At 42.0% G+C, this 15,578-nt stretch overlaps 1 protein-coding gene across 2 annotated transcripts in view; it reads right to left on the reverse strand.

Moving 5' to 3' along the window:
* Positions 1-15,578, reverse strand: part of CEP192 (centrosomal protein 192) — a 203,644-nt gene that overhangs the window by 77,489 nt on the left and 110,577 nt on the right. For both annotated transcript variants that reach the window (XM_073678986.1, XM_073678985.1), the window contains exon 17: positions 12,571-12,700. In XM_073678986.1, the coding sequence (XP_073535087.1) occupies positions 12,571-12,700 (130 nt within the window). The remainder of the gene's footprint in view (positions 1-12,570; positions 12,701-15,578) is intronic.

The following is a 15,578-nucleotide window of genomic DNA, read 5'->3' on the forward strand; positions in this document are numbered from 1 at the left end:
AATTTTGAGGTCCACTTTTTCCAGATACCCTTGCATAAATAAAAAAATTGGGGTCTAAAGTAACATTTTTGTGCAAAAAAAAAAAAAATGTTCATTTTTTTCTTCCACATTCCAAAAATTCCTGTGAAGCACCTGAAGGGTTAATAAACTTCTTGAATGCAATTTCGAGCACCTTGAAGGGTGCAGTTTTTAGAATGGTGTCACTTTTGGGTATTTTCTGTCATGTAGACCGCTAACAGTCACTTCAAATGTGATCTGGTGCCTAAAAAAATGTTTTTGTAAATGTTGTAAAAATGAGAAATTGCTGGTCAACTTTTAACATCGTAACATAGTTTTTAAGGTTGAAGGTAGACTAAGTCCATCTAGTTCAACCCATAGCCTAACATGTTGATCCAGAGGAAGGCAAAAAAAAAAACCCATGTGGCAAACACCAAGCTCCACATTGGGGAAAAAAAATTCCTTCCTGACTCCATACGACAATCAGACTAGTTCCCTGGATCAACGCCCTATCAAGGAATCTAGTATTATACTTTTCAAGAAAGGCGTCCATGCCCTTCTTAAATTTTAATAGTGAATCACTCATTACAACATCATGCGGCAGAGAGTTCCATAGTCTCACTGCTCTTACAGTAAAGAATCCCCGTCTGTGATTATGATTAAACCTTCTTTCCTCCAGACGTAGAAGATGCCCCCTTGTCCCCGTCTCTGGCCTCGGAGTAAAAAGATCAGTAGACAGGTCTTTGTACTGTCCCCCCATATACTTGTACATAGTAATAAGATCACCCCTAAGCCTTCGTTTTTCCACAGTAAATAACCTCAAGTGTAATAACCTGTCTTGGTATTGCAGACCCCCCAGCCCTCTAATAACCTTGGTCGCTCTTCTCTGCACCCGCTCTAATTCAGCTATGTCTTTCTTATACACCGGAGACCAGAACTATACACAGTATTCTAAGTGTGGTCGCACTAGTGACTTGTATAGAGGTAAAATTATGTTCTCCTCATGAGCATCTATGCCTCTTTTAATGCATCCCATTATTTTATTTGCCTTTGCAGCAGCTGCCTGACACTGGCCACCAAACTTGAGCTGGTCGTCCACCAATACACCCAGGTCTTTTTCAGTGACAGTTTTGCCCAGTGTTTTACAATTAAGCATATAATTATACATTTTATTTCCTCTACCCAAGTGCATTACCTTACATTTATCCCCATTAAAGCTCATTTGCCATTTATCAGCCCAAGCTTCTAGTTTACATAGATCCTCCTGTAATATAAAATTGTCCTCCTCTGTATTGATTACCCTGCAGAGTTTAGTGTCATCTGCAAATACAAGGTCATTAATAAATATGTTAAAAAGAAGGGGGCCCAATACTGACCCCTGTGGTACCCCACTGTTAACTGAGACCCAGTCTGAGTGTTTTCCATTAATAACCACCCTTTGTTTCCTATCACTGAGCAAATTCTTAACCCGCATACATATATTTTCCCCTATCCCCATTGTTCTCATTTTATGTATCAACCTTTTGTGTGGAACCGTATCAAAAGCTTTTGAAAAGTCCATATACACAACATCCACTGCATTTCCTTGGTCCAGATTAGTTTGACTGGAACGGTCCCTCATAAACCCATGTTGATATTGGGTCATGAGGTTATTCTTCTTGAGATACTCTAGTATAGCATCTCTTAGGAAACCCTCCAGGATTTTACCCACAGTAGAGGTTAAGCTTACTGGCCTATAATTTTCAAGTTCAGTTTTTGTCCCGTTTTTGAATATTGGCTCCACATTTGCTATACGCCAGTCCTGTGGTACAGACCCTGTTATTATGGAATCTTTAAAGATTAAAAATAATGGTCTATCTATGACATTACTTAATTCCTGCAGTACTCGCGGGTGTATCCCATCCGGGCCCGGGGATTTGTCAACTTTAGTGATTTTTAGATGCCGCCGTACTTCCTGCTGGGTTAAGCAAGAGACATTTAATGGAGAATTTTTGTCATCACTAATCATGTTTTCTGTCATGCGATTTTCTTGTGTAAATACTGTTGAAAAAAAATCATTTAGCATATTGGCTTTTTCCTCATCCTCGTCCACCATTTCACCCAGACTATTTTTAAGGGGGCCAACACTATCATTTTTTAGTTTTTTACTATTTATGTACCGTATATTCCGGCGTATAAGACGACCCCCCTACTTTCCTGTTAAAATATAGAGTTTAGGATATATTCACCGTATAAGACTACCCCTTTTCCAACGCATACCAAACACCGGTAAAAATAAAAAAAAAACAGATTTGAATTTAACATGGTCCTTTTTTAATTTAAATTCTTATGACATGCAGGTATATAGCAGGAAAACTGTCACTCAAACATAAGGCATACAACAACAACATTACTATCATCCATTTTCATCAGCGGCATACACCGGTACCCGACAATTTACAACAGAAAGAAAAGAGCTTCACACATAGATTAGATAGATAGAAATATGTCAGTCACATATATATGAAGTACAGTGACAGTGTTGCTTACTGTACTTGTCATTTAGTGTAAAGGATTTATTTAAAAATATAATCGTGTTTTCATGCACCGTCTCTTTAAAAAAGCCGGCCGGCAATTCAGCATCTGTACCCGACAATTTAGAATAGAAGGAATAGAGAATCATACATAGATTAGATAGATAGAAACATGTCAGTCACATATATATGAAGTACAGTGACAGTGTTGATTACTGTACTTGTCATTTAGTGTCATTTAGTGTTAAAATAAAGGATTTATTTTAAAAAAAATTGGCGTGGGGTTCCCCTTAATTTTAGTCTCTAGCGGAGGTTAAGCAGACGGCTGGGGCAGATGTTTGAAGCCTGGGAAGGGGGTAATACCCACGGAGCTTCCCAGACTACTAATATCAGCCCCCAGCTGAATACCTAGCCTTTACTAGCTATTAAAATGGGGGACCCCCCCCAAAAAATGACGTGGGGTCCCCCCTATTTTAATAGCTAGCAAAGGCTAGGCAGACAGCTGGGGGCTGATATTAATAGCCCAGGAAGGGAGCCATGAATATTGGCCCCCTCCCAGGCTAGAAACACCAGCCGTCAGCCGCCCCAGAAATGGCGCATCCATAGGATGCGCCAATTCTGGCACTTAGCCTCGCTCTTCCACGCTGCCCTGGTGCGGTGGCAGGGGGTAATAGGGCTGGGGTTCATGTCAGCGCCAGCTGCCATGAAGCCCAGGTTAGTAATGATGGGCGTCTATAAGACACCCCCATTACTAACCTACAAAGTGTTAAAAAGAAAAAAACACACTACACCCAGAAAAAAATAATTTGAAATAAACCACACCATTTTATTTAATTCTTAGTTTACTAAAAAAAAAATAGTTACCTGTCCACGTTCCTGCGCTGATCTCCCATGCACAGCTGTCACATCTGGAGATGGTGACAGCTGTGCATGGTTGCTGTAAGCTCACGCTGCCGGGAACATGTCCGCACCCGGCAGCAGGAGCCACTGACTGAGGTCACCGGAGTGCATTCAGTCAGCGCAGCTCCGGAGACCTCCTTTACGGCACTGCTGTACCGTGGGAATTTCTCACGATACAGCAGGGCCGTAAAGCAGCTAACCGGAGCAGCGCTGCCTGAACTCCGGCGAACCCGCTTATGCAATGACGGGGCTGCTTTACGGCCCCGTCATTCTAGCGGCGGCAGCGGTTCAGAGCGGTCACATTCTATGTGGCTGCTCTGAACTGGAGATCTTCGTGGGACACTCGTGGACTACTACGGAGGGGTAAGGATAAGGTTGTGGTTTATTATTTTATATTTTATTACAGGAGATCGATGGCTTCGGGGAATTAGGTGTCTAGGTGAGTATAGGAGTAGTTTTTTATTTTTTACTTTATTTTAGGTGGCGATCGGCGGGGACAGGTAATGTATGAACTAATTTATTGTAGGTAACCACTGGCCACCAATGACATGTATTTAAAATTTATTGGGGACACAGTAGGGCAATTTATAGAGCAGGATCAGGCTGATGGGAACTACTGCTCCCATCGAGCTGATCCTGCTGGCAGGAGTGGACGGGGGACAGACATAGGCCGATGGGAGTAGTAGTGTCACATCGGCCTATGTCTGCCTGCACGCACACACCCGCACACATCGCACAGACACCGCGCACACCCGCAGACAACGCACAGACACCGCACACACCCCCAGACATCGCACAGACACCCCGCACACACTCGCAGACATCGCACAGACATCTCACAGACACCGCACACACCGGCAGACATCGCACAGACACCCCACACACACTCGCAGACACACGCACAGACACCTGCACACACCAATCATGACGGGTCTGGGAGGTGAGGCTGACCTGTGAGACCGTGGGAAAGTTCACGTGAGTTCATGCAATGCAGTCAAGCATGAACTCACATGAACCCTCTGAGGGCACCGCGGCGACTTCAAATTAACAGCTGATCGGCATCACCTGATACCTCAGCTGTTCATTTGAAATAACCGGCGGGAAAGCGCAGCACAGAACGGGAAAGCCGGCGGTGAAGTCTTTTCACTGCCGGCTTCCCCGCCCGGGTCCTTCGCTCCCCGCTCCTTGGTGCTGCGCTCCCCGCCCGGTCCTAACTTACGATCGGGATGGGAGGTGGCGAGGGGAGCGGAGGATCGGGGTGGGAGGCTGCGGGGAAGCAGTATGGGGCTGTGTGATTGTTTAAAACTTCCCAGCTCCGGACACAGCGCAGCGCTTCTGTGACAAGTGAAAGCTGTCGGCACAGAAGCCCTGCGCTGTGTCCGGAGCTGGGAAGACACTGCGATGTGTCAGAAAAGTTCGCTAGGTTCTGTCTGTCTCCGCTGCTGGGAATACGCTGCGCTGTGAATATACGGTAGTTAACCCCTTAAGCCCCGCGGGTGGTTTGCACGTTAATGACCGGGCCAATTTTTACAATTCTGACCACTGTCACTTTATGAGGTAATTACTCTCGAACGCTTCAACGGATCCCCCTGATTCTGAGATTGTTTTTTCGTGACATATTGTACTTCATGATTGTGGAAAAATTTCTTCGATATCACTTGCGTTTATTTGTGAAAAAAACGGAAATTTGGCGAAAATTTTGAAAATTTTGCAATTTTCAAAATTTGAATTTTTAAGCCCTGAAATCAGAGCGATATGTCACACAAAAGAGTTAATAAATAACATTTCCCACATGTCTACTTTACATCAGCACAATTTTGGAACCAAAATTTTTTTTTGTTAGGGAGCTATAAGGGTTAAAAGTTGACCAGCGATTTCTCATTTTTCCAACAAAATTTACAAAACCATTTTTTTAGGGACCACATCACATTTGAAGTCACTTTGAGAGGTCTTTATGACAGAAAATACCCAAAAGTGACACCATTCTAAAAACTGCACCCTTCAAGGTGCTCAAAACCACATTCAAGAACTTTATTAACCCTTCAGGTGCTTCACAGGAATTTTTTGAATGTGGAAGAAAAAAATGAACATTTAACTTTTTTCACAAAAATGTTAATTTAGACCCAATTTTTTTTATTTTCACAGGGGTAACAAGAAAAAATGGACCCCCAAATTTGTTGTGCAATTTCCCCTGGGCACGCAGATACCCAATATTTGGGGAAAAAATACTGTTTGGGCGCACGGCAGGGCTCGGAAGGGAAGGAGCGCTATTTGACTTTTTGATTGTAAAATTTGCTTGAATAATTAGCGGACGCCATGTTGTGTTTGGAGAGCCCATGTGTGCCCAAACTTTGGAGCTCCCCCACAAGTGACCCCATTTTGGAAACTAGACCCCCCAAGGCACCTTTCTAGATGCATAGTGAGCACTTGGAACCCCCAGGTGCTTCACAAATTGATTCGTAACAATGAAAAAGTGAAAAAAAAAAACACTTTTTCATTTTTATGAATCAATTTGTGAAGCACCTGAGTGTTCCAAGTGCTCACAATGCATCTAGATAGGTGCCTTGGGGGGTCTAGTTTCCAAAATGGGGTCACTTGTGGGGGAGCTCCAATGTTTGGGCACACAGCGGCCCTCCAAACGCAACATGGTGTTGCTAACAATTTGAGCCGATTTTCCGTTAAATTTGTTAGAGGACACCATGTTGCATTTAGAGAGTCCCTGTGTGCCCAAACATTGGAGCTCCCCCACAAGTGACCCCATTTTGGAAACTAGACCCCCCAAGGCACCTATCTAGATGCATAGTGAGCACTTGGAACCCCCAGGTGCTTCACAAATTGATTCGTAACAATGAAAAAGTGAAAAAAAAAACACTTTTTCATTTGTATGAATCAATTTGTGAAGCACCTGAGGGTTCCAAGTGCTCACTATGCATCTAGATAGGTGCCTTGGGTGGTCTAGTTTCCAAAATGGGGTCACTTGTGGGGGAGCTCCAATATTTGGGCACACAGCGGCTCTCTAAATGCAACATGGTGTCCGCTAACAAATTTAACGCAAAATTGGCTCAAATTGTTAGCGACACCATGTTGCGTTTGGAGAGCTGCTGTGTGCCCAAACTTTGGAGCTCCCCCACAAGTGACCCCATTTTGGAAACTAGACCCCCCAAGGCACCTATCTAGATGCATAGTGAGCACTTGGAACCCCCAGGTGCTTCACAAATTGATTCGTAACAATGAAAAAGTGAAAAAAAAAACACTTTTTCATTTTTATGAATCAATTTGTGAAGCACCTAGGGGTTCCAAGTGCTCACTATGCATCTAGATAGGTGCCTTGGGGGGTCTAGTTTCCAAAATGGGGTCACTTGTGGGAGAGCTCCAATGTTTGGGCACACAGGGACTCTCTAAATGCAACATGGTATCCGCTAACAAATTGAATGGAAAATCGGCTCAAATTGTTAGCGGACACCACATTGCGTTTGGAGAGCTTCTCTGTGCCCAAACTTTGGAGCTCCCCCACAAGTGACCCCATTTTGGAAACTAGACCCCCCAAGGCACCTTTCTAGATGCATAGTGAGCACTTGGAACCCCCAGGTGCTTCACAAATTGATTCGTAATAATGAAAAAGTGAAAAAAAAAACACTTTTTCATTTTTACGAATCAATTTGTGAAGCACCTAGGGGTTCCAAGTGCTCACTATGCATCTAGATAGGTGCCTTGGGGGGTCTAGTTTCCAAAATGGGGTCACTTGTGGGGGAGCTCCAATGTTTGGGCACACAGGGACTCTCTAAATGCAACATGGTATCCGCTAACAAATTGAATGGAAAATCGGCTCAAATTGTTAGCGGACGCCACATTGCGTTTGGAGAGCCCCTCTGTGCCCAAACTTTGGAGCTCCCCCACAAGTGACCCCATTTTGGAAACTAGACCCCCCAAGGCACCTTTCTAGATGCATAGTGAGCACTTGGAACCCCCAGGTGCTTCACAAATTGATTCGTAATAATGAAACGTGAAAAAAAAAACACTTTTTCATTTTTACGAATTAATTTGTGAAGCACCTAGGGGTTCCAAGTGCTCACTATGCATCTAGATAGGTGCCTTGGGGGGTCTAGTTTCCAAAATGGGGTCACTTGTGGAGGAGCTCCAATGTTTGGGCACACAGGGACTCTCCAAATGCAACATGATATCCGCTAACAATTTGAGCCGACAATTTGTTAGCGGATATCATGTTGCATTTGGAGAGTCCCTGTGTGCTCAAACATTGGAGCTCCCCCACAAGTGACCCCATTTTGGAAACTAGACCCCCCAAGGCACCTATCTAGATTCATAGTGAGCACTTGGAACCCCAGGTGCTTCACAAATTGATTCATAAAAATGAAAAAGTGTTTTTTTTTTCACTTTTTCATTTTTACGAATCAATTTGTGAAGCACCTGGGGGTTCCAAGTGCTCACTATGCATCTAGAAAGGTGCCTTGGGGGATCTAGTTTCCAAAATGGGGTCACTTGTGGGGGAGCTCCAAAGTTTGGGCACAGAGGGGCTCTCCAAACGCAATGTGGTGTCCGCTAACAATTTGAGCCGATTTTCCATTCAATTTGTTAGCGGATACCATGTTGCATTTAGAGAGTCCCTGTGTGCCCAAACATTGGAGCTCCCCCACAAGTGACCCCATTTTGGAAACTAGACCCCCCATGGCACCTATCTAGATTCATAGTGAGCACTTGGAACCCCAGGTGCTTCACAAATTGATTCATAAAAATGAAAAAGTGTTTTATTTTCACTTTTTCATTTTTACGAATCAATTTGTGAAGCACCTGGGGGTTCTAAGTGCTCACTATGCATCTAGATAGGTGCCTTGGGGGGTCTAGTTTCCAAAATGGGGTCACTTGTGGGGGAGCTCCAATGTTTGGACACACAGGGGCTCTCCAAACGCAACATGGCGTCCGCTAACAATTTGAGCCGATTTTCCATTCAATTTGTTAGCGGACACCATGTCGCGTTTGGAGAGCCCGTGATGTGCCTAAACAGTGGAGCTCCCCCACAAGTGTCCCCATTTTGGAAACTATACCCCTCAAAGATTTTATTAAGGTGTATAGTGAACATTTTGAACCCAGAGGTACGGCACATTATTTGTTTACATTAGGTCATCATATTGAATAAGTTTTCATTATTCTTGAGCGCAAGTGCTCGCTACTTGAGTTTGCATCGGGTACTCAGGTATGCACCATGTACAGCGTGTGCTCGAGTGACATGCTCGAGTCCCTGCTCCGCATGTTTCACGGTTATTAGACACCCAAAAAAAAACATGCGGGGATCGCTCGTGCATGGCAGGCAATCCCCGTAAAGTTTTTTGGCCGCGAAGCATATGGGGCAGAGACTCGAGCATGTCACTCAAATACCCACGATACTAAATGCATACCAGAGCACCCGATGCAAACTCAAGTAGCGAGCACTTGCTCTCAACACTAGTCGCCATATCGTCATCTTTTTTTCTTACTTTTGAAAAAAATCCCAACCCCAGCCCTAACCCTAGCACATCCCTAGCCCCAGCACAACCCTAGCCCCAGCACAACCCTAGCCCCAGCACAACCCTAGCCCCAGCACAACCCTAGCCCCAAACCCAGCCCTAACCCTAGCCCAATCCTAACTCAAGAGTTTATTTTTGACGCCGTTCCTTGTGCGGTATAAGTGATTAGACGACTTTATTCTTCGGGTCGGTGTGATTACAGCAATGCCAGAATCATATGGGGTTTTTATGACTGACAGCTGTCACACACTAAAGACGCATTTTTTGTAAAATCTAGTTTTTGCATCGCCATATTTTGAGAGCTATAATTTTTCCAAATTTTGGCAGACAGTCATGTGACGGCTCGTTTTTTGCGGGATGACTTGACGTTGTTATTGGTGCCATTTTCAGGCACGTGACATTTTTTGATCGCTTTCTATTCCGATTTTTGGGAGGCAGAATAAACAAAAACCAACAATTCAGGAATTGTTTTTTTTTTTTTTTTTTTATTCTGTTCCGCGTGTGGTAAAATTGATGAGGCAGCTTTACTCTTCGGGTCAGTACGTTTACAGCGGTACCACATTTGTATAATTTTTCTATGTTTTGGCGCTTATACACAATAAAAGCTATTTTATAGAAAAAAATATTTTTTAGTATCGCTTTATTCTGAGAGCTATAACTTTTTTATTTTTCGGCTGATTGAGCTATATGGCGGCTTGTTTTTTGCGGGACGAGATGACGTTTTCAGCGGTATCATTTTTATTTATATGTGTCTTTTTGATCGCGTGTTATTCCACTTTTTGTTTGGCGGTATGGTGATAAAGCATTGTTTTTTGCTTGGTTTTTTTTTTTTTTTTTTTACCGTGTTCACTGAAGGGGTTAACTAGTGGGACAGTTTTATAGGTCAGGTTGTTCCGGACGCGGCGATACCAAATATGTGTACTTTTATTGTTTTTTTTTTATTTTTTTTATAATAATATTTATTGATGGGTACATTATATTTTTATTTTTGGTGTATTATTTTTTTTATTTTTTTATAATATTTTTGCACATTTTTTTTTTTTTTTTTTTTCCACTTTCACACAGTTTATACACTTTATTACTTTGTCCCACTCAGGGACTTTCACTTTTTTTTTTCTGATCGCCTGCATGGCACAGGAATGGAGCACCATCCCTATGCCATGAAGGCTGTCAGAAGTGCACAGTGTGAAGATTGCTTGGAGATGCACTGCGCATGTCCAAGCAATCTTCCTGCTCTCTGGTGACCCGGATGTTGTCATGACGACATCGGGTCGTCATGGCAACACCCGGGAAGCCTTTGCAGACTGCGCTGGAAGCCGGAAGAGGAGGTGAGTATCGGCGATCACCTCCCCTTGCCCCCGCAATGCCGCGATCGACTTCGATCGACTTCGATCGCAGCATCGCGGGGGTTAATGTGCTGGGAGCGGTGCGTGACCGCTCCCTGCACATAGTACCGGGTGTCAGCTGTGACAATCAGCTGACACCCGGCGGCGATCGCGCCCGCACAGCCTGTGTGCGCGCGCGATCGCCATGACGTACTAATACGGGTCTGGCTCTTAAGTCCCAGGGCACAGACGCGTATTAGTACGTCAGATGTTATTAAGGGGTTAAAGAATATTTTGGGATTATTTTTACTTTCTCTGGCAATGAGTCTCTCTGTCTCTATCTTTGCTGCCTTGATTTGGTTTTTACAGAATTTACTTAATTTTCTGTATTTAATGCCTCATCACTAACTACTTGCTTTAGTTCTCTAAATGCTTTTAACCCTTATAACTCCCTAAAAAAAAAAAATTGGTTCCAAAATTGTGCGGATGTAAAGTAAGACATGTGGGAAATGTTATTTATTAACCATTTTGTGTGATAGAATTTTCATGCTCTTAAATCAGAGAGATCCAAGTTTGAAATCTTCTAAATTTTCACAAATAAACAAGTCATATTGAAGAAATTTTACCACTATCATAAAGTACAATATGTCACGAAATAATGCAATCTCAGAATTCGGGGGATCAGTTAAAGCATTCCAGAGTTATTAACTCAAAGGGATAGTGGTCAGAATTGTAAAAATTGGCCAGGTCATAAACGTGCAAACCATCCTCGGGGGTAAAGGGGTTAAAATAAAGTGTCTGTCCAGATAGTCATGAAAATTAAATTTCTGTGATAATCATGAATTCTCTCATTTTAAATACATACAGAGCATGGACTTCTGGAAAAAGCATGGATTGCAACAATTAGCTACATTCTTAAAGGAGTTGTCGAGGCTTTGGACCACAGTCTGAAGTAATTTTATGTGACTGCAGAACTAGGACAGCGTGTGGCGAGCATACTGTCACGATTCCCCGTCTGAGCAGTCACATGTCAATGAATCTCATACGGCTTCTCTCATGCTCTCTATTGGTGGGCAGTGACCGCAGTTATCCAAAGAGAATCCATGCAGTCAAGTGATCGCCTGCTCGCACAGTGACAACAATGTGAATCGCGTCAGCATGCAGATATCACAGTCACAATTCAACAATCTGCATTCATGGCCTTCTATCAATACCTTCAATTAAAAGATGCAGTGACAAGACAGTTTCCCCATCTTAGACCACATCTCAATACCTTTTCATTGGAGTATTTAAAACTCGAGGTCCTACAAGGATAATTTCAGTATGATAAAATTTATTTTACTTTCAATAAAAAAAATGAAAAAAAACTATCAAAAGGAATCTGTCACCAATCTTTTGCTTCTCCATCAGAGTGCAGCATATTACAGAGGTATATACCCAGATTCAAATGATGCAATTTTGGAAAAAGGTTTCTGCTGCTGATCCAGCAGTTCTCTGAACGTTGAGCTCTGCATAACCCCGCCCACACCACTGATTGGCAGCTTTCTGATTACTCTGTGCATAGGCAGAAAAAGCCAGTGGTTCATATAGAGTACTTCACAGCAGCAGGTTTACTAATCCTCCAATGATAATCTGCTGACACGGTGATTTTATAAGAACAGCAAGCGCCTAGTAAGTGACATTGCTGGAATCAGTCTTTTACATTCTACTGCTCTCAAATTAGGCAGCAAACATCTTGGCAACAAATTCCCCCTTTTTTCTTTTATATCACAATAAAAATATTAACAATAGCAACCATAATAATCATACAAGTGATGTAATAATTATCATCAATGTCCACTGAAGCCAGTTCACACAGCAAAACTATAACCATGAGCTAGATGGGGAAATACCTCTTATCTCACTTGAAAAACCTGATGAACACTATAATTCAATTTAAAAAATATAAATATTCAAAAATAGGAGGCCTCCATTAATTTCAGAAGCTATAGAAGTAATTGGTACGATTCACTATTCACAATGCACAAATATTGCGTTATACACTGCTCTGCCCATCGCACAAACTGACTAAACACTGGAAAGGCTTGTAAAGGTTATATTCATTCTTTATGTATTAATGTGCATCAATATAAAGTGATAATGTGAAAATACACTAAAGGGAAGTAAAATACAACCTATGTCAGCAGTAGCCTTTATGAAACCTGTGTATTTTCCGAGTATCCCTCAGTAGAACTATAGATACATGTATAGAATAAAGTACCAACCAGCTCTAAGTATAGGGGGGGGGGAAGCAAGATAGAACAAATAAGGACAAACCTGGAGTTAAGGTGTTATCGCAAAACTTTATGGTATCATCGTGCTCAGAATTTTCAGAGTCAACCGAATTCCTCAATAGTACAATAGGTTCTTGCTTCTCTGGAGAAATGATATGGTAGCCAAAAGAAGGCTGCGCAAAGAAACAAGAATTACAATTCTATCATTGACTGTAAATACAGCAATATGTATAGTTACTAATCATTTTGCTCATCATTTAATATGCAAAGATAGGTATTTTCTTCTAGAACCAGACAGAAGAATCATTGTGCAATATGGAGCCATTTGCTTTTTGAAATACAGTATCAATTGGTGTTATAAAGTGTGCTACAGTCTGGAGCCGATGGGTCTCCATGTGATGCCGTACAGGCTCCTACAAAGGCCTGAAGCTAGTTCACTATGCTGAATACATGGTATAGAGTCTGCAGAGGAAAGTCTCCTGTTATGCCGGTATATTGTTTAATGTAATAAGATTGTCATGTCCCAACAAGAACTATCATAAAATAAGAGCAGAATGTGCTCCCAGAACCTGGGATATACAGTATAAGGCTATGTTCACACATGATGTGTTTTTCAGCGTTTCTTGCCGCAGATTTTTATGCAAAATATTCAGCTGCGTTTTGCAGTACCAGCAAAGTTATGAGAAACCAGAATTCTTTGTTCACACATCACGGTTTTATATTGTTGCGTATTTTGTGCCTTGGTTGGGTTTTTAGAAAATAGAGCATGTGACGTCTTTCAGCGTGTTTTACCCATAGGAAGTAATGGGTGGTGAAAAAAACAGATCAAAAACACACCAAAATTTGCATCAGCGTTTTTTCAGCATTTTTGATGGCAAAATAGAATGAGGTTCTTTTTTTTTTCACAGAACTTTATGTACATGCATAAATAGAGACAGAATGACAGTGAAAAAAAACACTGAAAAAAAGCGGCAAAAAAAAAAAAAACACAGCAAAACCTGCATTTTTGACGCAGCTGATCTCTACCAGGAAATCAGTTTAGCTGCAGATTTTTTTGCATAAAAACTCAAACATGTGTTAGAGTAACGCAATTTAAATTGACCCCATATTTAATTGGTGCAGGACGTTCATCTCCTGCAGAGCGCTGGTGAAATTTCAGTTGGGTGGATAATGCATTGCAGTCACTTGCTCAAACACATTTACTTCACTTGGTTAGAAGGGGATAACTGACATTGTATTTTGCAGTAAAGGGGTTGTCCACAAAGAAAACATATCGTCATTCACAGTATACAAGTATAGTGCATTGTGAAAGTATTTGGCCCCCTTGAACGTTTCTACCTTTTACCACATTTCTGGCTTCAAACAAAGATCTAAAATTCAAATTTTTGGGGGAAGAATCAACAACAAGTGGGACACAATCGTGAAGTGGAACGAAATTTATTGGATATTTTAAACTTTGTAACAAACTCAAAACTGAAAAGTGGGGTGTGCAATAATATTCGGCCCCCTTGAGTTAATACTTTGTAGCGCCACCTTTTGCTGCGATTACAGCTGCAAGTCGCTTGGGGTATGTCTCTATCAGTTTCGCACATCGAGAGGAAATTCTTGCCCATTCTTACTTGCAAAAGATCTCGAGCTCATTGAGGTTGGATGGAGGGTGTTTGAACAGCAGTTTTCAGCTCTTTCCACAGATTCTCGATTGGATTCAGGTCTGGACTTTAACTTGGCCATTCTAACACCTGGATACGTTTATTTTTGAACCATTCCATTGTAGATTTTGCTTTATGTTTGGGATCATTGTCTTGTTGGAAGATAAATCTCCGTCCCAGTCTCAGGTCTTTTGCAGACTCCAACAGGTTTTCTTCCAGAATGGTCCTGTATTTGGCTCTGTCCACCTTCCCATCAATTTTAACCATCTTCCCTGTCCCTGCTGAAGAAAAGCAGGCCCAAACCATGATGCTGCCACCACCATGTTTGACAGTGGAGATGGTGTTTTGAGGGTGATGAGCTGTGTTGCTTTTACGCCAAACATATCATTTTGCATTGTGGCCAAAAAGTACGATTTTGGTTTCATTTGATCAGAGCACCTTATTCCACGTGTTTGATGTGTCTCCCAGGTGGCTTGTGGCAAACTTCAAAGGAGACTTTTTATGGATATCTTTGAGAAATGGCTTTCTTCTTGACACTCTTCCATAAAGGCCAGATTTGTGCAATGTACGACTGATTGTTGTCCTATGGACAGACTCTCCCACCTCAGCTGTAGATCTCTGCAGTTCATCCAGAGTGATCACGGGCCTTTTGGCTGCATCTCTGATCAGTCTTCTCCTTGTTCAAGATGAAAGTTTAGAGGGACAGCTGGGTCTTGGCAGATTTGCTGTGGTCTGATACTCCTTCCATTTCAATATGATCGCTTGCACAGAGCTCCTTGACATGTTTAAAACTTGGGAAATCATTTTGTATCCAAATCCGGCTTTAAACTTTGCCACAACAGTATCTCGGACCTGCCTGGTGTGTTCCTTGGTCTTCATGACGCTTTCTGAACTTGAAACAGAACCCTGAGACTATCACAGAGCAGGTACATTTATATGGAGACTTGATTACACACAGGTGGATTCTATTTATCATTACCAGTCATTTAAGACAACATTGGATCATTCAGAGATCCTCAATGAACTTCTGGAGTGAGTTTGCTGCACTGAAAGTAAAGGGGCCGAATAATATTACACGCTCCACTTTTCAGTTTTTAATTTGTTAAAAAAGTTTAAAGTATCCAATAAATTTCGTTCCACTTCAGGATTGTGTCGCACTTGTTGTTGATTCTTCACAAAAAAAAATTAGAATTTTATATCTTTATGTATGAAGCCAGAAATGTGGCAAAAGGTAGGAAAGTTCAAGGGGGCCAAATACTTTCACAATGCACTGTATATACAGTTAGGTCCATATATATTTGGACACAGACAACATTTTTCTAATTTTGGTTCTAGACATTACCACAATGAATTTTAAGCAAAACAATTCAGATTCAGTTAAAGTTCAGACTTTCAGCTTTCA

The sequence above is a fragment of the Phyllobates terribilis genome, unplaced genomic scaffold, assembly GCF_046119375.1.
Source record: "Phyllobates terribilis strain yellow unplaced genomic scaffold, ASM4611937v1 Scaffold_4__5_contigs__length_816908805, whole genome shotgun sequence".
Taxonomy (NCBI): Eukaryota; Metazoa; Chordata; class Amphibia; order Anura; family Dendrobatidae; genus Phyllobates; species Phyllobates terribilis.